This window comes from Pongo pygmaeus, chromosome 4 (assembly GCF_028885625.2).
Source record: "Pongo pygmaeus isolate AG05252 chromosome 4, NHGRI_mPonPyg2-v2.0_pri, whole genome shotgun sequence".
Lineage (NCBI taxonomy): Eukaryota > Metazoa > Chordata > Mammalia > Primates > Hominidae > Pongo > Pongo pygmaeus.
The window spans coordinates 183,858,747-183,880,855 of NC_072377.2; the positions used below are offsets into that span (position 1 = coordinate 183,858,747).

The 22,109-nt window shown below is 50.9% G+C and overlaps 1 protein-coding gene across 2 annotated transcripts in view; it reads right to left on the reverse strand.

Annotated features, from left to right (window-relative positions):
- ADAMTS2 (ADAM metallopeptidase with thrombospondin type 1 motif 2) overlaps nucleotides 1-22,109 on the reverse strand; it is a 236,687-nt gene that overhangs the window by 19,139 nt on the left and 195,439 nt on the right. For both annotated transcript variants that reach the window (XM_054487637.2, XM_054487638.2), the window contains 6 exons: nucleotides 9,766-9,911; nucleotides 7,663-7,838; nucleotides 5,771-5,904; nucleotides 2,918-3,041; nucleotides 2,372-2,452; nucleotides 69-235 (listed from right to left, as the gene is read on the reverse strand). In XM_054487637.2, coding sequence (XP_054343612.1) covers nucleotides 69-235; nucleotides 2,372-2,452; nucleotides 2,918-3,041; nucleotides 5,771-5,904; nucleotides 7,663-7,838; nucleotides 9,766-9,911 — 828 coding nt within the window. The remainder of the gene's footprint in view (nucleotides 1-68; nucleotides 236-2,371; nucleotides 2,453-2,917; nucleotides 3,042-5,770; nucleotides 5,905-7,662; nucleotides 7,839-9,765; nucleotides 9,912-22,109) is intronic.

The following is a 22,109-nucleotide window of genomic DNA, read 5'->3' on the forward strand; positions in this document are numbered from 1 at the left end:
AGGCACCCCCATCCCTCCCCCAGTGGCCACCCGCACCCTTGCCTGGGCCCAGCCCTGCCTGGACTCACCAGAACGGTGATGGTGCCGTGGAGGGGGCCCATGGTCTGCAGCGTCTCCCGGCCGTCCTCATCCCTGTACTCCCACTCCACACCCATGGCAATGAAGGTTTTGGAACTGGCATCCACGTCATTCTCTTCATTTAAGATGAACTTGCCTGTCTCCAGGTTCTTGACGGCTGAGAATGGCAAGACCAAGTCCCCCATTGTGGTCACCCAAGGGCAGGACCCACGCCCACTGGTTTGGGCTGGTCGGGGAGTGGGGGGCAGCTAGCTGGACCCCTCGTCTCTCTGGCTGTCCCCGGCCAGTTTCCTCTGTGCCATGACAGCCCAAATGACTCTGGAAGCCCTGCGTGCCCATCACTGCTCCCTTGGGACCAGATTACCCTCGACTCGCATCCTCTGCTCCCACCAGCCCTGGAGGTGCTGGCTCCCCTTGGAAGCCACTCAGTAGCTGTCAAGGCCACCTACCCACAGCCTATTGGGAGCACTCAGTGGGCACTTAGAGGCCACCCTGGGCAGGATGGCTGGGAGGGGTCTCTACACGGTGCAGGGCATCTGCTGGACAGGCGAGCACAGGACCCTGTTGGGGTAGGGCTTCCTGCCATGGGGTGAGCATATGTCTGGCTGAAACAGCAGAACCCCCACCCCATCAGGGACCATGGCCCAGCCAAGGCCCCAGCAGCTCCCCACAGCCCCAGAAAAGGCCTGGCCTGATTGGGTGACACTCAGGTCATCTTGGAGCAGAGGACCTGGCTAGCCAGGAAGCCCCATGCTTTCTGCAGTGTGGGGGGTGGCTGCTGCAGGGCAGCTGGGTGATGTGAGTGGGGCCGCAGACAGGGCACTAGTGAGAGAATCATTCCCTGTCACGTCCCCTGTAATTCTGTCCACTCACAAACAAAGCCTCTGCTTGGTGCCACAGGTCCCTGCCTTCTCTCTAGCCCTTGCTCCCTTTCCACAGAGAGTGACCTCAGCCCCAGAGGCAGTGGCAGGAAGCAGTGTTGGGACAGAAATGTCTTTTTGTTCAGAAACTGACTTTTCGGTTCACCTTCTGCTTCAGGCAAGTGGTACAGGTTTTTGTATTTAGGGTAGCAATCAAAAGTTTCCTCTTAAGTAAAAGGCCAGGTGCGGTGGCTCACACCTGTAATCCCAGCACTTTGGGAGGCTGAGGCAGGCGGATCACCAGGTCAGGAAATGCAGACCATCCTGGCTAACACGGTGAAACCCTGTCTCTAGTAAAAATACAAAAAATTAGCTGGGCATGGTGGCACACACCTGTAGTCCCAGCTACTTGGGAGGCTGAGGCAGGAGAATCACTTGAAACCAGAAGGTGGAGGTTGCAGTGAGCCAAGATCAGGCCACTGCACTCCAGCCTGGGCGACAGAGCAAGACTCAAAAAAAAAAAAAAAAAAAAAAATTAAGAAAGAAAAATGAGTATCAAAAGAGAGTGAGATCCTGTCTCTAAATAAAAACAAAATAAAATAAAACAAAAGGGAGATAAAATAAAAGGGCATGGTGTGTTTGTCAGGGAGCGTGGGTGCTGGTCCACAGCAGCGTGGGAGCCCCAACCCTGTCCAGCCTCCTGGGGATGGGGATGAATGTGGGGCTCAGATTGGGGAAGGGACTTATCCAGGGGCCCCAGCAGTTCCTGGTATCACTTCTGACCTTGGCCCATGAATTCCCAGAAGGTAGGGCCCAGGCACCTTCAGGGGGAGGGTGGACAGGTCCTGAGAGCCTCCTGTGGCCTGGGAGGGCGTGGTCTCCCAGGCAGCGCTGCTTCGTGGAAAGGGGCACCCAGAGGTGTGAGAACATCCATATTTTCAGGAGATACCAGGATCCCTATTTTAGCAGGAATCTCTTGAATTTAAAATTAAGTGAATTGAAAATGTAAGTGCACTGTGTGCCCCCACCTGCCAGCTGGCCTTGCTGAGGGGATGGGAGGGCTGCCCGGGACCCTGCTGCCTGCAGACCCCGCCTGCCTTCCCGAGGGCAGGGGGCCTTCCCGCCCTGACTGTGAGAACAGGGGACAGGGAGTCATCCTGTAGACTGAGGGACACGTGTTTTGCATATATGTCGTTTCACAGCTGCTACCAAGCGGAGCCCTCTGATCCCAAACCCTGGCCTCTCCACAAGGGGAGGACCCTGGGAAAGGGCCTAGGTGGGCTTAGCAGAGGGACAGGTGGGGGAGGGGCTGCCCTGGCTCAGGTCATGGCTGCACAACCCAGGCCCCTGACCCCTGACCCCTGGCACTCTGCCCATTGATCCCAGAGGAGCCAGGTCTTGAGGACGCCGAGTTGTCTGGCTCTGAGACTCACCCAGATGGTGACTGGTGGCGTCTACCTCCTGAATGAGCAGGTGTCTGGCTCCCGCAGGGATCTCAAACATCTTGATGTAACCTTTTTTTGATGTGGAAAGACACAGCAAACTGAGAAGGGAAGGGGCCGCTCAAATTCGCACAATCCAAGGAGGGGCCTCGCTCTTGAAGGCAGTTCCTTTGGAGGCTCTCCCAGGACCCTGGTATTTTCTCGGGCTTTGAGGACCCACCTGAGACGGGCCACCAGGAAAGCTGCTGCTTCCGGCCTAGTCTCTAAGGCCCAACCCGGGCATCCTCATACACTGGCATTCTCCACTCTGACCCCTGTAACCCCGGCCCCCACTCTCCTCTTCCCCACCCGCCCTGGCACCCAGCTGGGGCTGTCCTCGACTTAGGATTCTCCCTCCCCTCACTGTCACAGACCTCTCCCACTCCCCAGAATAGTCATGAGCCCGGACAGCCCCAGGATGAGTCAGGCCTGCAGCTGTCTGGGCATGAGCTGCTGCAGGCATCCAGGCTCCAGCGTGGAGGGCAGGGACTCACTCACCATGCTTCTTGGGTGACCGTGTGAACGTGCCCTTGACCACTTTGCAGTGGCTGTTGTCCCCTCCGCACACGCCACACTTGTCTTCCTGCTTGCTGGAGCCAATCACACCGTCACAGCCCACCTTCTGTTGGGGGAGGATGCAGTCAGGACTTAAGACGTCTGGCTAGTAGAGTCAGGGTCCTACTATGTTGCCCCCAGTCTCGAACACCTGGCCTCAAGCAATCCTCCTGCCTTGGCCTCCCAAAGCATTGGGATTACAGGCGTGAACCACCTCGCCTGGCCTCGTCTTTTATTATCTCCAGAATCAGAGTGTGTCTAGTCATGAGTTAAACGGACCTTGCCTGCCACCTACAGCAGTGTCTCGACCTGGCAGTTTCCGTCTGGGCCCCTGTGCGTGCGGCTGGTCGTGGGCAGGGGACTCATCGAGGCCCAGGCAGGCACCGTCCCTGGCCTGGTAAACATTTATGTTTGGCAAGCGGGAGATGCTGTTTATTTTTACATTTTTTTTGAGACGGAATCTTGCTCTGTCGCCCAGGCTGGAGTACAATGGTGTAATCTCAGCTCACTGCAACCTCTGCCTCCTGGGTTCAAGCAATTCTTCTGCCTCAGCCTCCCGAGTAGCTGAGATTACAGGTGCCCACCACCATGCCTGGCTAATTTTTTTTGTATTTTTAGTACAACGGGGTTTCACCATGTTGGCCAGACTGGTCTCGAACTCCTGACCTCAGGTGATCCGCCCGCCTTGGCCTCCCAAAGTGCTGGGATTACAGGCCTGAGCCACCGCGCTCGGCCAAGTTTTGATATTCTTTAACAGACAGAATCCAGTTGGATATTATTTTTTGACCCGGTATTAGGTTCTGCATGAATATTTATGTTTTCTTAATTATGCAAAATTGAGCAACTGCTATTACCTGTCAAAATCAACATTAATAACATATTTAACCTATTCTTCCTTTTTTTTTTTTTTTTGAGACGGAGTCTCGCTCTGTCGCCTAAGCTGGAGTCAGTGGCACGATCTTGGCTCACTGTAGCCTCCGCCTCCCGGGTTCAAGTGAGTCTCCCACCTGAGCCTCCCGAGCAGCTGGGATTACGGGCATGCGCCACCATGCCCGGCTAATTTTTTTTTTTTTTGTATTTTTAGTAGAGACGGGGTTTCACCATGTTGGTCAGGCTAGTCTCGAACCCCAGACCTCAAATAATCTGCCCTCCTCGGCCTCCCAAAGTGCTGGGATTACAGGCATGAGCCAGCGCGCCCAGCCCCTATCCTTCCTTAATATCAATGTCAGGAGTGAAGTGATAGCCACACCCACGGAGATAGTGCATTAGTGATCTTCCCTCCCCGTTAGGTTTACAACCATGTTCACAGCTGCCATCTAAAGCTACCTGTACTACAACTGTTTCCCATGCTTGCTGCCTGTATTAATTATGTTTTTGTTTTTTTAAAATTTCCTATGTCTTGATATTTTGACATCTTAAAAATCTTCCTGTCTAGGGAGAGACTACCCCTCCCAGGGCTACCCAGTACTAAGGGTACTGGGCTTAGCACTGGGCTGGGGACACACCTTTCATATGCAAACCAGCCAGTCCTCAGTCTATACCCCAAGCACCTCCTTTATCTAGGCCTCACATATCAAACCAAGATTCCTTCACCCTAACTCATCCCAGGATTGGGTACCAGGCAACTGGGGACCACCCTAAACTCCAGAGCCCACTGGAATGATTCAAACTGGCCATTCCTGACTGTTCTCCTTGCACTGCCCTGCCTTCCTGAGGAGGCCTTTCAGTGACATTGGCCTCCCCACGTCCTCGTTGGGCCACCTCCATAAGTTAAAATCCCAAGGGTGCAGAGCAGACACCACCTGTTCTTGTTTTGGAGTATTTGGTGTCACCATCTCTGAGCCAGCTGTATAGCCCAGCCTCCCTGCCAGGCTCTGGCTGATCCGGCTGAGCCAGCCTCCCCGCCCTGCCGAAGTCACAGGAACAAATGCAGAGCAGCCCTCGAGCACCCTCCCGGCTCCAGCTCCCAGGTCCCCATTCCAGCCCCCAGCTCCCAGCTCCAGCTCCCAGCTCCCAGCTCCCAGCTCCCAGCTCCCGGCTCCAGCTCCCAGCTCCCGGCTCCAGCCCCCAGCTCCCAGCCTCTAGCCCCCAGCCACTGCCCCTGCACCCGCTCCCCTAGAGGTGCCTTCCTGCCAACGCTGCTATTTCTCAGGAAGGTCAAGCCAGAGTCAGCCTCCATGACCCCTGCCATCAGTCCTGTCTACACAAGCCCTAAGCAGAGGCTTCCAGTTGTTTTCGGGGGAGCCTGGCAGGGACAAGTCTATGTTCATGTCACTGTCACATGCCAAGGTGACACATGATTGTTTTTCCTGACAGCCGAAGATTGAAGCCAAAGGCATCATAATAAAAGAAAACAGAGGAGGGCATTTCTACAAAGCACCAAACCAGTGACCCTCACAGTGGCCACCCAGATCCAGCAAGAAGCTGCCCAGTGCCCTGCAGGGTGCAAGGATGGGGCCTGCTTCACAAGGGTCCCCTGTAGGTCACGTGCATTGGAAATGCTCCTAAAAATTCATGCTCCCAGGCCACCGCCACCCTGACCTGTGGAATCAGGAAGTCTGAGGTGGAGTCCAAACTCTCCAGGTGAGTCCTAGGCATACTCAAGTCTCAGGCTCCCAGCACAGGGGAGGGGTAAACAGACATTTGCTAAGAGCCTGCCCTGGTCCAGGCATTGTTTCTGACACTTCGTATGCTTCACCTCATGTATCTTCCCAATACCCCGAAAAGGGGGAAGTCAGTACCCAGGAAGCTGAGACTTGACACGGTAGCCCCCCGTGCCGGCCTCTGTGTACTCACCCTGCAGTCCCCACGCACACAGAGGCTGAAGGCGTCCTTGTAGGAGCAGCGTGTCCCGTCATGCACCATGCGCTTCATGGACACCACCTCCCCAGTCTCCCTGGACTCGCAGTACAGGTGGCATCTCTCCTTGGCTGGAAGGGAAGCAGCTGGGGGTCTGCAAGGAGCCCTGATGGCTTCCCCATGTGTGTGCAAAGGAGGCACCATGCAGGAGAAATTTCCACAAGGGTCTTAGGACTCACCTGCCCCACGTGGCCCACCCTCCTGGGCAGACAGAGAGGGAAAGGGGTGGGTGACAGCAGCCCCCTTCCTGTCTGTGTCTCCTGAGCCTTTGACCCTGGTGGTTGTGGACTTTGGAAGAGCTTTTCCCAACCAAGCCAGCCAGGCTGTTGGTGCAGCCCGGCTCTCACATCCCCGAGGCCCTGCTTGGAGACCCCTGCGGCTGCAAATGGCTGTTTGCTGGGTCGCTATCTAAAGAACCCTTTTCAGGCCAGGCAAGATGGCTTATGCCTGTAATCCCAGCACTTTGGGAGGCAGAGGCAAGTGGATCACTTGAGGTCAGGAGTTCCAGACCAGCCTGGCCAACATGGTGAAACCCGTCTCTACTAAAAATACAAAAATTAGCTGGGTGTGGTGGTGGGCGCCTGTAATCCCAGATACTTGGGAGGCTAAAGCAGGAGAATTGCTTGAACCCGGGAGGCCGGGCTTGCAGTAAGCCAAGACTGCGCCACTGCACACTGCACTCCAGCCTGGGTGACAGAGCAAGACTCCATCTCAAAAAAAAAAAAAAAAAAAAAAGGCCAGGAGCGGTGGCTCACGCCTGTAATCCCAACACTTTGGGAGGCTGAGGCGGGCGGATCATGAGGTCAGGAGATGAAGACCATCCTGGCTAACATGGTGAAACCCTGTCTCTACAAAAAATGCAAAAATTTAACCGGGTGTGGTGGCGTGCGCCTGAAGTCCCAGCTACTCGGGAGGCTGAGGCAGGAGAATAGCTTGAACCCGGGAGGCAGGAGGTTGCAGTGAGCCGAGATCGCGCCACTGCACTCCAGCCTGGACAACAGAGTGAGACTCCATCTCAAAAAAAAAAAAAAAAAAAAGTAAATAAAGAATCCTTTTCAGTCAATCTCTGAAATCCAGAATGAGGCCGGCCTGCCTCGATTCAGACTCAGGTCCCTGGAACCTTCCCTTCTCAGCCTTTATCTCAGAGGCAACTAAAACGCTGGGTCCCCAGACTGTGGCCTCTGCCAGAGGGGGACCCGTCTGCTCTGTCGCCTCCAACCCTGCATTGGCCCACAGGGAGCAGCAGGCGCTGGGCTAAGGCAACTGCCATGGAGGAGAAACAGGGACTGTATGTTTACAGTCTGTCCCAGGAGGGTCCCCAGCTGCCACACAAGCACTGCCATGCCCAAGGCCACCAGACTCCTCAGGTCTCTGAGCCAATAAATGCCTTCTAGTGCTGAAACCGGTTGGAGTCAACTTTCTGACACTCGCAACTGAGAGTCCCGACTAATAGAGAAGGTCGGAGGTCACCAGATTCCTTGGCAGGGTCAGCCCCGGCCTCAGCCCTGAGCTGACCACACAGCTCAAGCCTCGTCCACCCATGGTGAACTGCAGCAGCCCGGCCCCTGCCGAGCCCACAGCCCAGCCACCTCTTCCGTGTCCTCAGCTACTCCAGGTGTTCTGGCTGCTCTGGGATTGCAGCCCTGCTAGGAACTTTAATGCCCCGCCCAGGAGTGGGCCAGGGCAGCCCCACCAGCCAGGGCGGGCTCTCCTGCCAGCCCAGGGTCCCGGCAGCCTTGCCCCATGCAGGATCAGAGGCACGAGCCCCCACCTGCCCACCCTAGGGCCTGCCTGCTGAGCCCCCACTGCCGCCTCCCAGAAGGGCTCACCATCCCGGTGCTCATGGGGCAGCCAGTGGTGCTGGGCATCGCCGTGCTCGAAGTACAGGTCCCACTGGCGGCACTGCTCCTCGCGGAAGTCAGCCAGGGAGTCGGGGCAGTCCTGGCGGCTGCAGAGCTGGAAGTCGTAGGCAAGGCCCGAGCAGGTGCGGCCCCCGTTGGCCGGGCTGGAGGAGAAAGCAAAGGCCTTGCCGCTCGGTGCCATTGGAAAGAGGCAGCACCCGGGTGCCCTCGTGAGATCTTTTTAGGGGGATCCCTAAGTCTCAGGTGTCAGGCTGGCAGCTCTGCTGAGCAAAGGGACCTTGCCCTGCCATGTCCTAGCTGTAAGACCTGGGCAGTTCCCCAGCCTGTCAGGCCTCAGAGTGAAGCTCTTGAAAGGATAGGAAAGGATGGCCACATCCTCCCTCCTGGAGCTCCTGTGGGGAGGCAGCATCTGCTCACAGCCCTGGTGCCACCTCCTCCCCAGCACTGATGCCTGGGCTTGGAAATGAACAGGGAGCTGTGATTGGGTGTTTAGGTTCTGTGTCCCCCACAGGGCGAAAACCCCAGCACGGCAGGAGCTGAGTGAGTCTCCTCTGCAGCTGGCCCTGGGCACCGAGCCTAGCACAGAAAGAGGCATGCTGAGGCCCCAGAGTTGCGGTGCTGCAGTTCTTCGCAAGTGTCTGGCACAAGGCAGACGTACGACGGCCACTGGGTTTTCTCCCTGCGGAGAAGGCGGGCTGAGTTTCTGTAACGTCTTCGCTTCACTGGGAACAGCACCAACCCACACACTGCCTCTTGAGGTTCTAAATGCCCAGCAACCTCTTCCTGAGTCCCGTGTAAAGGCCCCAAGGGTGGTTGAGGAGGGGCCACAGCGCTCCCTGTCTGCTCCTGGCTGGGAGGGCAGCCTGGAGCCTGGGGCAGGAGGACAGCAGGGGTAGGAGAGGGGTCCACGCGCGAGCGTGTTCACACGTGCTGCTGAGGGAGGCTGTCCCACTGCGGGATCCCTCCCCAGAGCCGTGACTGCTGGCCCTCTCTGGCTCCCCAGGGTCCAATTCAGGCCTGGCCAGAGCAAGCAGGGCAGCCCGAGTGAACAGGACCCAGGAGCGGCTGCAGAGGCCGGAGCGCAGCAGCCGGGACGCACCCGGAGCCCTGCCCGCCAGCTGGTAACTGGGCCCGGCTGTGCATCTGTGATGCCCAGTTTGGAGGCTGGAAATCTGTTTTGTTTTTCTAATGTGAAATTACAGGTTGTCAATATTTTCAGGCAAAATCAAAATCTTTAAAATACCAGACAGGCCAAAAAGGAAAGACAGAAGCTCTGTGTGTCTAAGCAGCGGCAGGGCCTGCGGCGTAAGGGCCCGCCGCGCAGGTGGGAGACGGGCGTAACGCTGATGTTTGTGGGGGGTTCTCCCTCCACCCCAGCCCCCCCAGGACACTCCCTGGGTGAGGCCGGGGCTAGCGTTCAGGCAGGAGGAGACAGGCAGTGGAGGAGGGAGTGGAGGGTGTGGATAAGAAAGTGGCTGTGGGCTGAGGAGGGAGCATGGGCCCGGGAGATATTTACGGGGTGTGTGGGGTGAGGTGGGAGGAATGAGAAGGGGCAGGAGGACAGCACAGGGCATGGGGCCTGCGTGGCGGGCGGGGTTGAGGTGTAGCTGAGCATATGGGGATGCAGCTGGCATGGGCCGGCTCCACAGGCTGTCCCTCCCCTGGGCAGCCAGACACTGATGACAAGTCCCGACCCTGCCCTCACCTGGCTGCAAACAGCTGCCCAGGTGCTAGCATCCGGCGGGGTGCTGCACCCCCACTTACCCCCATTTCCCCAGCTCGGTCCTACCTCCTCTCCTCCATGCCCGTGGCCAGGAGAGACAGAGTAAACCTGTCTAGAGTGGGCTGCAGGCAGGCCCAGGCCAGGGGAAGGGGTAAGAGGCAGAGCTAAGCGTCCCCTGAGCCGTCGTCCCTTCCCAGGTAGGGTGAGGCAGGCGGGGCAGCCTGCCCTGCACCTCTCCAGAACTGGTGTGCAGCCACAGGGCCCTCCAGGGCAGGGCTGGCTGGAGAGGGTCTCCTGGACCCTCAGCTGCCACTCGGGAAGACCAGGGGAACATGGGGCCGACTCACTGTGGGTTGTCGCACTGGCGGGTCCTGAACTTCACGCCGGTGCCACAGGTACGTGAGCAGGAGCCAAATGGACTCCAAGCGCCCCAGTTGCCGTCCCGTTTGAGGATGTCAGGCGTCAGCCAGATGCAGTGTCCTTTAAAACAATGCTGAAAGACAGGAAGCCAGTCCCTCCACTCACCCTCACACCGGGCCGTGGGGACAGTCCTGCACTCTGCAGTCTGCAGTGTCTGGGACACATCCTGGCCCCGCTCTGGGGTACAGGGGGAGCTCACCCTCCTCACCCCTAGATGTTCAGAGCCCCTGGAAGACAGGCCTCATCCGCCAGAGGCAGTAAGAGGCACAGTGAGGGGCTGGCCTGCCCTGCCCCCGACTTGCTGACCCACCCTCCTGCCTCCCAGCAGCTCTGTGTCCCCTCAGCTGGAACCTACACCACACCACGTCGCCAGGATAGACACCTCCTGGGTGCCCACACACAGCCCGTTTATAAAGATACCACTGGCGTATCAGGCCAGTGACTGCGAGACATACAAGGTTTATTTAAGCAAAAAAGGCAATTTAGAGGAAATACTATGGAAAAGAGGGACAAGTAATATGCCGACATGGTAAAAACCAGGAATAAAGTCCAATGCTGGCATGTAGGAAAAACGATTCCACATCTTAATCTGATCACAGTGCTCTCATTCCTCTACGGGGAGGAAGCGTCTACAGTTTAGGGGACCCACTTTAAGAAGAAGATTGCAAAATTAAAGAATTAAATTAGGTGCAAAATGGGTTATTGACTTGAGATGAGAAAATACATCACACAAAAACGTTTTAAAACTGACAATGACCACAAACAACCAAAAAACAGAACAATGATTTCTAACACATTGACTGATAGAACTTTTCCTTCAGTTCTGACTGCATACTTTTTTTTTTTTTTTTTTTTTTGAGACAGAGTCTCACTGTGTCCCCCAGGCTGGAGTGCAATGACGATCTTGGCTCACTGCAACCTCCGCCTCCTGGGTTCAAGCGATTCTCTTGCCTCAGCCTCCCGAGTAGCTGGGATTACAGGTATCCACCACCACACCCAGCTAATTTTTGCATTTTTTTTTTTTAGTAGACACAGGGTTTCGCCATGTTGGCCAGGCTGGTCTCGAACTCCTGACCTCAAGTGATCCACCCACCTCAGCCTCCCAAAGTGCTAGGATTACAGGCGTGAGCCACCATGCCTGGCCAACTGCATGCTCTTTAACCCTTCTTTGTATGACCTAATTTTGTAGCACTGTTTCCACAAAGAGAACAGAAGGAGAACGCAGCCATTCCTTAGCAAACTCTTCTCAGCAAACCATTCCTCATCAAATTCTTTCTGTAAAAGGGCCAGAGAGTAACTATTGTAGACTTTGCAGGCTATATAATCTCTGTTGCAATTAATCAATTCTGCCATCAGAGCTTGAAAGCAGCTATAGACGACCTATAAGTGAATGGACATGGCTGTGTTCCAATAAAACTTTATTTACAAAAACAGGCAGCAAACAGAAACTTTGAATGGAAGTGTAAGGAGATTGGTGAGCCCTCTTCCCAGTAACTGATGAAAATTAGTTTTTAAAAAGCAGCCATTTAAAGTCTCTGGAAATTGTCCTAAGGTCTATACAACAAATGAAGAAACATTTATTTTTTCAAGAAAATCTATTAAATCTTGGTAAGAAAAGCAAAAGTCTATGGCATTCGAGCCACAGCCCTCCCCCATTCCTGACCTAGCTCAGTGTGACAGAAGCTTTACTGCCAAGAAGACGGGGCTGCCTCTACTCCAAGCTCCCGGTCTGAGGCTACAGTTTCATACTGAGAAACCCAGGCCACTGGCATCATCCCTCTCAACTCTGTTGCAGAGTCTATTTCCGGTGGGATGGCCAAGAGGCCTGGGGCCCCCGTCCCCCACCCAGGCCCCACTCACAGGGCACAAGCTCTGCTCCAGGTACACCAGGCCAAGAATAGTGGACCTGATAGCCCCTCTCCAGATTGCTTGTAGGGTAGAGGTTCCATGTTGAAAGGGGCAAGCCCAGAAGACTAGGGGCTAACATTCCCATCTAGTGAGCAGTCTGTAGGCTAGGAACATCACTCTGGGAGAAGCAGGCCACTGACCCTGCTCCTAGCTCTGGCTCAGTGGTGCAGGGGTCTGCCCAGAGGGAGAGTCAGAACAGAAGGCTTCATAGCGCTCCTGAAGAGAACTGACTTTGATCTGAAACAGAGCATGGAGGATGTTCATGTCTAAGGGCGCTGTCAAAAACAACAGGGGTCTTAACAGTGAGCAATTAAGAGGAGGCCAATGGTCCTAATAGCAACAAACAAAATGTTAAACCAGCTACAGGTTGAGTATCCCTTATCTGAAATGCTCGGAACCAGAAGCGTTTGGAACCAGAAGTGTTTCGGATTTCAGATTTTCAGATTAAGGATGCTCAACCTGTAGAAGTTAAACAGACACCTCAGATACTGGCAAAACCCTGCCCCTGTGAAAGGTCTAGAATTTAATTAGGTCATATTGTAGAGCAAGCTATATACCCCAGGACATTGTCAAAAACAATACAGCAATCAGTCGCACTAGCAGTTAGTAGCAGCTAGCAGTTAGTGAAGGCTAACAGTTGGGTGTGATAGCAATAGGGGCAGAATGACCAGAAGCTTAATGGAAAGATCTGGGAAAGAGATAGTCAAAGAGAGCCTGGCTAATGCCACTGTCCCAGGGGGTTAGGGGCAGGGGTGCAGTCAGGGTGACTGTGTACATGACCAAGGCTGTGACCTCTGGGGAGCAATATCAGTGGCTGCACACTGCAGGGGAAATAAGCTTCATTGAAACAGCAGGACCAGGGCACTAAAATCAACAAGCAAACAGTAGCAACAAGGCCCAGGGGGATCATTATCCACAGTTTCTTCAGTGTATTATCTAAAGTTTCCAGTTTTCAAGGAAACTTTCTGAGCCACAAAAAGAAACAGGAAAGTGTGACCCATACACAGGTGACAGAAACTACCTCTGAGGAGGCCCAGATGTCTGACTCAGCAGAAAAAGATTTCAAAGCAGGTACAATAAATGTGTTTAAAGAACAAAAGGAAATCATGTCTAAAGAACTAAAGGAGAGTACAGGAATGACGTGTCACCAAATGGAGAATGTCAGTAAAGAGATAGAAATTATAAAAAGAACTGAATAGAGGCCGAGTGCAGTGGCTCACACCTGTAATCCCAGCACTTTGGGAGGCCGAGGTGGGCAGATCACCTGAGGTCAGGAGTTCTAGACCAGCCTGGCCAACATGGTGAAACCCTGTCTCTATTAAAAATATAAAAATTAGCCAGGCATGGTGGTACATCCTGTGATTCCTAGCTACTCAGAGGCTGAGACAGGAGAATCTCTTGAACTCGGGAGGTGGAGGTTGCATTGAGCTGAGATCACGCCACTGCACTCCAGCCTGGGTAGCAGAGACTCTGTCTCGAAAAAAAAAAAAAAAAAAAAGAAGAAGAAGAACTAAATAGAAATTCTGGAGTTGAATAGTACAAAAACTTAAAAGATAAATTAATTAGCTGGCTCAATGGTAGATCTGAGCTGGCAGAAAATGCAATCAGTGAACTTGAGTATAGATGAATCAAAACCGTGCAATCTAAAGAGCAGAGAGAAAAAACGGATGAAATGAACAGAGCCTCTGAGAAACATGGAAAGCCATTAAGTCCAATAAAAAATGCATAGTAGAAATACCAGAAGGAGAACACAAAGAAAGAAGGAGAAAATATTTTTTAAAAAGGCTGAAAACATCCAAAATGTGATGAAAAACATTAACTTACACATCTAAGAAATGCAATTAAATTCAAATGGGGGTAAATGCAAAGAGGTCCACACCCAGACACACCATAGTCAAAATGCTGAAATTAGACAAAGATGAGGAGAAAATACTGAATATTGAACGACTCACCATATACAGGGAAATCCCAGTAAAATTAACAACTCATTTTTAATCAGAAATAATGAAGGCCAGAAGCAGTAGTGTCAACCAAGAAGATTTAATTCAGCAAAAACTATCTCTCGTAAATAAAAATGAAATAAAGATATTCCCAGCTAAACAAGGACTGAAAGAATTCATTGCTAGCAGACCTGCCATGTAAGAAACACTGAAGGAAGTTCTTCAGGCTGAAAGCAAGTAACACCAGAGAATAATTTAAATCCCTAGGGAAACTAAAAAAAGCACTGGAAATGGACACACTTCTACAAAGATACAAACTACCAAAGCTGAATTAAGAAGGTATAGAAAATCTGAACAGACCTAAACAAGAGATTGAATGAGTAATATAAAAACTCCGCAAACAAATACCCAGGCCCAGATGGCTTCACTGGTGAATTCTACCAATTGGAACGTAAAGAAATCTAAACATTAAAAAAAATTAATATCAATCCTTCAGAAACTCTTCCAAAACACAGAAAAGGATTCCCCACACATTCCCTGAGGCTAGTATTACCGTGATATCCAAATCAGAAAAAGACATCGCACAAAAAAGAAAACTACAGACCAATATCTCTTATGAGTAAAAACATAAAAATTCTTAACAAAATACCAGCAAATGGAATCCAAGAGCGTATTCCAATATGGATGTCTTCCTTTCCAATATGGATGTCTTTTATTTCCTTTTCTTGCCTACTTGTCCTGGCTAGAACTTCCAGGACAATGTTGAATAGAAGTAGCATGAGCAAACATCCTTGTCTTGTTAATGATCATAGGAGGCTATGGTTTGAGTATTTGTGTCCCCTCCAAAATTAGAAACTTGATTCCTAATGAGACAGTTTTAAGAGGTGGGGCCTTAAGATCGTTAGGCCATGAGGGCTCCATCATCCTGGATGGGATTAGTGGTCTTATAAAAGCGCCAGAGGGAGCTAGCGAGGCCCCTTTTTGCCCTTTAGTCCCTTCTGACGTGAGGACAAATAGCCATTAAGCACATGAAAAGCAATGGAATAGATTTTTTTTTTTTTTTTTTTGGTGACAATGAGCTTTTTGAAGTCAGTTATTTTTCTTGATTTCATTGCCCATTTTTTATTAGTTTAGTTTCATATCCCATTAATTTTTATCTGAATTTTCTTTCCTTTAGCAAATATATTTGAAAATAATAAAAGAAGGTACTTTTTACACATATATGCCAATCAGCATCTGTCATTTCTCCCTTATTTTAACAAAACATTCTGGAACCACTTCCAAAATGGCAGTTAAAACAGTATCTTTATTTTCAGACAAAATAATCTTCTATATAGAAAATCCTAAAGAATCCCCTACAAAACTTAGAGCTAACAAATAAATTAAGTGAGGTTTCAGGAAACAAGACCAATATACAAAAAAATCAATTGCATTTCTATAAACTAGCAATAAATGATTTAAAAATGAAATTAAGAAAATAACTCCATTTACAATAGCATCAAAAAGAAGAAAAGAACCTTAGGAATAAATTGAACAAAAGAAATGCAAAACATGTCCACTAAAAATTACAAAACATCATTGAAAGAAGTTCAAGTTCTAAGTAAATGGAAAGACATCTCAATGTTCATGGATCAGAGTGTTAAAATGGAAATACTTTCACATTGATCTACAGGTTCAACATAATTCCTATCAAAATGCAGGCTAGAATTTTACAAAATTGAGAAGCTGCTCCTAAAATTCATATGGAAAGTCACAGGATGTAGAATAGCCAAAATAATATTGAAAAAAGAGCAAAGTGGGAAGACACTTCACCATTTCGAAGCTTACTATTAAACTACAGTAATCAAGACAGTGTATCCCTGGCATAAGGACAGACAAATATACCGATGGAATAGAATAAAAGCCTAGAACTAAACCTTTACATTTGATAAGTTAAACTTTGACAATTCAATGGAAAAGGAATAGTCTCTTCAACGAATGGTTCTGAGACAACTGGATATCCACATGCAAAAGAATGACTTTGGACCTCTTCCTCACACTTACACAAAAATTAACTCAAAAATGGATCACAGATGTCAATATAAGAGCTGAAACTCTGAGAATAAAACACAAGAGTAAATCTTCTTGACCTAAGTAATGGTTTCTCAAATACAATACTAAAAGCACAAGTGATAAAAGTAAAAATAGATAAATTAGATTTCATCAAAATTAAACATTTTGCACCTCAATGATGCCATCACAAAAGTGAAAAGACAACCCACAGAAGGGGAGGAAATATTTGCAGACCACTCACACTGGTGAGTGTGATAACAGACTTGTATCCAGAATAAATAAAAAACTCTTAGGATTCAATAATAAAAATATAAATAACTCCATGAAAAAAATAAGCAAAGGATCTAAATAGACATTAATACAAAACATATATACAAATTGCCATTAAGCACATGAAAAGACGGTCATCATAGGTCACTAGGGAAATGTAAATCAAAACCCCAATGAGATATATCACTTCACATGCACTAGGATTGGTATAACAAATACAATAACAAGTTTGGGGGAGGATATGGAGAAATCTGAAGCATCATTGCTAGTTGGAATGTAAAACGGGCTGCTTTGGGAAACTGGCAGTTCCTCAAAATGTCAAACATGGAGTTACCATAAAATCCAATGATTCCATTTCTAGATGTACATCCAAGAAAAACGACACATGCACGCAATACTTTGTACACGAATGTTCGTGCGGTATTTCCCATCATAGCTGAAAAGTGGAAACCACCCAAATGTCCATCAACTAATAAATGATGAATACCCACACAGTGGATTATTATTCGGCAACAGGAAGGAATGCAGTGCTGTTGCACAGTACAACAGGGATGAGCCCTGTAAACATTATGCCAAGTAAAAGACGCCAGGCGCAAAATGTCGCATGTTGTATGATTCCATTGATATGAAATGTCCAGAATTGGAAAATCTATAAAGACAGCAAGAGGATGAGTGGCTATGAGTGGCTATCTGGAGTTGGGCGAGAGTAGGATGGATTGGGGTGACTACTAAGGGGTTTGGAACTTTTCACAGTGACAAAAATGTTCCAACACTTGCTTGTTGTGATGGCTGTAAAACTCTATGAATACACTGAAAATCACTGAATTGTACACTCTGTTTTATTTATTTATTTATTTTTGAGACGAAGTTTCGCTCTTGTTGCCCAGGCTGGAGTGAAGTGGAGAGATCTTGGCTCACCGCAACCTCCGCTTCCCGGATTCAAGCGATTCTCCTGCCTCAGCCTCCTGAGTAGTTGGGATTATAGGTGCCCACCACCATGCCCGGCTCATTTTTTTGTATTTTTAGACGAAACAGGGTTTCACCATGTTGGCCAGGCTGGTCTCGAACTCCTGACCTCAGGTGATCCTCCTGCCTCAGCCTCCCAAACTGTTGGGATTACAGGCGTAAGCCACTGCACCTGGACTGTACACTTTAAAAAGTGAATTCAAATATAGATCTCACCTTACTAAAGCTGCTAGGGAAAAAAACCAATACCAACCAAACAGGCAGCAGATGGAGTTGGCCAGCACTCGCCCTGGCACATTGACGGAAATTCTTTCTTTTTAAAAAAATGATCAGCACTTTAAAGAAGTTATGGGTGACGCCATCTGAACATTTAGGATGATGAAATTTGGAGGAGGTGCTCTCTGGTTTCCATCCTTGATGTGGTTTTCAGGGCATTTCAAGTTTTCTCTGTGGGAGCTTGACTTTAAGACACTCTTTGGATGAGCAATGCTCAGTAACAGTTGCTGTGGATGCCCTCACTGCAGTGGCAGCGTTCGCGGCTCCCTGGCGTCTTTGATGTTGTCAACATTTCACATCAAATCAGAAAGATGTCTGAACCATTTTCCTATGTGTTCATCAGATTCACTCCTCTTCATTAACAAGACTGTCAAATGCTCCAAGGCCTGTTAACTTCTTTGATATGTGTCTCTTCCTCCTAATGAGCAACTGCTTTTGGTTTGATATAAAACCTTTCTTTTTTGCTGACAATGAGCTTTTTGAAGTCAGAGTTATTTTTTTTTATTTCCTTGCTCATTTTCTACTATTTTAGTTTCATATCCCATTAATTTTTATCTGAATTTTCTTTCCTTTCTAATAAATAAATTAGAAAATGATAAAAGGTATATTTTATACATATATCCAAATCAGAGTCTGTCATTTCTTCCTTATTTTATGGAAACATTCCCAAGCCACTTTCAAAACGGAAGTGAAAACAGTGCATTCAGATGTAACCAACATTTCTGCATCTCGCTTTCATTGTGGTTTCTCTTCTGTCTTTGAAATTTTTTAGAGCCCTTCATTTATTGTCATCCATATGTTGTGAGGCTAGGCCAACTTTTATTTATTTATGTTTTATTTATTTTTTTGAGATGGAGTCTCACTCTGTCGTCCAGGCTGGAGTGCAGTGGCATGATCTTGACTCACTGCAACCTCCACCTCCCGGGTTCAAGTGATTCTCCTGCCTCAGCCTCCCCAGTAGCTGGGACTACAGGCATGCGCCACCACGCCCAGCTAATTTTTGTATTTTTAGTAGAGATGGGGTTTCACCATGTTGGCCAGGCTGGTCTTGAACTCCTGATCTCAAGTGATCCACCCACCTCGGCCTCCCAAAGTGCTGGGATTACAGGTGTGAGCCACCACACCCAGCCTAAGCCAGCTTTTGAACAAGCAGACCATCCTGTTACACTTGGCCTTTCTAAAGAAATATCCATGTTGGATCTGTGTTTAAAGTACTCCACCTATAAAACAAACCTAAAAATAAAACAAAACACTGCCCATATAGAAGTAGTCACAACCTCCGGTACCGCTGAGGCGCCTTTTTCTCCAAAGATCTGAGGGAAATGGCCAGCACACAGCCCGTATTCTGCAATGACCCTAGGTGAGTTGGCACAGCGGTGTGGCGAGTATTTCTGGAAGCTACTATTACACCTGGACAGACACAATCATTTAACTCTACTTGTAAGAGACAGAATCATGGCAATAAGCCAAAAAAAAAAAAAAAAATGCCCTCAATCCATTTTCTCTGTAGCCAAAGCAGCAAAATGCCCAAGGCCGTTCTGATGACACCTACGGGAGGGGAAGTATATCAGTGGCACCCACGGGAGGAGAAGTGTATCAATGGCACCCACGGGACAGGAAGTGTATCAGTGGCACCCACGGGAGGAGAAGTGTGTCAGTGGCACCCATGGGATGGGAAGTGTATCAGTGGCACCCACGGGACAGGAAGTGTATCAGTGGCACCCACGGGATGGGAAGTGTGTCAGTGGCACCCACGGGAGGAGAAGTATATCAATGAGAAGCAGGAATGAAAAGAGAAGTGCTCTTAATCAAGTATGGTTAAAATATCTTGTTTTTGCAAAATTTACAAAAACATGACCATGTGAACCCATGGCTTGGCCTCTCCCAGGGCCTTGGAAGGGGCTCCTGTGAGCAAGAGGCCCCCAAGCGTAAGCATCATGAGCTTCATGGTAAATCGACTTCGGCTTCCCCCTCAAAGCCCCTCCATGGATCCCCACTTGCAGCAGGACAAGCCCTGTGGCTGGCATCAAAGACGGTACGACTGGCCTCTACTTATCCCTCAGGGTCACCTTCCCCCAGCACACCAGCACTGCAGCACGGATGGCTCTGAACAGACCCCACTCTCTTCCCTCCCTGCGCCTGTGCACGCCTCCATCTCCTCAACACACACCTGGCGCAGTAGACCCCGTGCTGTGCCACCCAGATCCCTCTTCAGGACCAAGTCGTTTATTCCTCAAGCTGTGGAGCATGTGGGCTGCTCATGGCACACAGCTGAGTTCTTCTCCAGGAACAGCCCCCAGACCAAAATCATGCCCCTTTCCCGGGGACAGCCATAGCCAGTGACTGGTCAGGGTTGGGGTTCAAACATTGCTTCAATTGGGCCAACTCTGAAAGGCTCCAGAGCTGCACATGGTGCTGGCCGAGCCCTCTGCTGAGGTCGCATCCCTGTGCAGTGCCTCACTCTCCCCACGGTGCTGGCCCTGAAAGTGCGCTCTGGAATTCCTGCCATCAGGTCTCTGTGTCTGAGGTCATTTCTGGGGAGCCGTGCTCCTGTGTCCATGCCTGAGCTGCTCCCTTCCTGTGCTTCCTTCCTGCTCCTCCTCGCTCAGGCAAGCCCCGCCTAGCACCCACCTGTGCCCATATCTCCCCTTCCTTCCTAGCAAAGGCCCCTCGCTCTCACGCCTTGCTAAAACCCTCCCAGGCCCGCCTTTGTGGCAGTCTGAGCCATGCGGGGACTGCAGAGGCTGCCACTCTGGATTCTCCCTCCCAGATGGAGGCGGGTACTGTGGGCAGGCAGTCAAGGGCTCCTCCCACCAGGCTGGGCCAACAGGAACTGGCTGGGGTCAGGCAGGCCTGGCTCCCGGTCACTGGGGGGTCCTAGCCATCTCCTTCCTGGGCACCGTTACCTCATCTCTTGCCCCCAAAGCTCCCCTCACTCGAGCATGGAGGGGAGGGGAACAACCCAGAGAAATGCTGGCTGGCATTCCCCTCAGCCAGTGGTGCAGGTGGGGTTGCAGGCGAGGAGGGGCCCAGGGAAGGCAGTGCCGTGGCCTGAGTGTGTGTGTCCCCACAAATTCATATGGTGAAGCCCTAACCTCCAGTGTGGGGGCCTTTGGGAAGTGTTAGGTAATGGCCCTCATGAGTGGGATTGATGTCCTCATGAGAAGAGACCTGAGACAGATGCCCTCTCTCCCTGCCATGTGAGGGGACCACAGGAAGATGGCCAGCCAGGAAGAGGGTCCTCGCAGAAGCCAACCTGGCTGGCACCCTGACCTTGGGCTTCCAGGACTGCGAAGAACAAGGCCCTGTTGTGTAAGCCACCCAGTCTGTGGTATTTCTGTTAGAGCAGCCGAAGCTGAGGCAGACGGAGTGGGTGAGCTGTCCTGGCACCGCTGAAGGCTGCGGCCGGGGCAGACTCTAAATCACTGGCGGCCGCAGGAACCAGGAACCAGGAGGATGGAAGGAGCTACACAGTGGTCCTCCTGTCCCAGCTGGGCAAGGCGGTGCCTAACCTGGACGTGGAAGCTGGGCGTGACCACTCGGGGTGCCCCCCAGAGTCTGCAGTGTGGGGGACCACCCCTTAAGTGCCTACAAATATTCCATCCACTAGAGAGACTTGAACATTTAAAGGGAAAGGTTATGTGTGCTGAGTGAATTTGGAGCCTATCATAGGGGGAAATGAATGAATGAATGGAAGAATGAATGAATCTAGAGCTGAGGGGATGTGGAGCTTCCTCGGCCTAATCCTCTGGCCTACTGCCCCCTCCTTTTTTTTAACCCAAAGGGAACGAGCCCACCTCTCCCTTCTCAGCCAAACCAGCCCGCCCAACACACTCGGTTCGGTGGGAAGGTTCCCCTCCTCCCTACCCCTACTCCATCCCTCCAGCTGAGCAACCTGGCCCCATCTCTCACTACCCTGGTCCTCTGCTTCATCTCACGGAGGTCCAGGCTCTGAACCTGCAGGCACCGCGGCATCCTCGCCTCCCCGTGCCCACAGGTCCAGGGCAAGCAGTGGATGGGCCGTGCAGCCACACAGCAGAGGGTGGGGGCAGATCACCTGCGGGCTCTGTGGCTTCTCTCCCAGCCACCTCCGTGTCTAGAATCTAGAGACAGATCTCTCTCTAGGAAATGGTGGCAGCAGGAAACTGGGTGAACAGAGGTATAATGAGGCAACAGAGGCCAAGAGGGGAGTGAGGTGCTGGGACAGCCAGCAGGAGCACCCAGTCAGAGGCCTCGTGCAGAGCCTGAGCTCTCCACAGCCCCCTGCCGGGTGTCTGGGGATGCAGAGGGACAGCTCTGTCCCAGAGCCACTTAGCAGGCAACCTGCCATTTCTCCAGCCCAGCCAGGCTTTGCCTTGCTCTCTCCTCTCTCCTTGCCCCTTTGGCTCCCCTTGCAGGAAAGGGTGGGAGAGACGATGATTGCTTTCCAGATGTAAAATCACAGTGCAAGAGAACAGTGATGCATAGGACACGGAAACATACAGACCCACATTCAGGGATTCTGACAGCAGCCCGGGAGGAGCCCCTCCTCCACGTTCCCCTAACATCCCCACACTGAATCCTGATCTAGTCAGTTTCAACCTGTGTTCCTCGAGAACCAGGGGAGGCTGAGCAGAGCCCCAGCTCTGCCCCTCAGTCAGCACAACTATTCTTTAATACATAAAAGGCAATTTCACTTACTGGGCTAAATGCAGAGGATCCTACCACCAAAATGAGTGAAGAGCTGCGGCCAGGTCAGTGGTCTCTGTGAGGAGGGGACACTTTGGTTGCATCTGCTCACTGTCCTCACCAGACCTCCCCCCACCCCACTTCCATCTTGCAGGAGAAGCAGGGGGCAATCAGCTGGGGTGCAGGCCAGC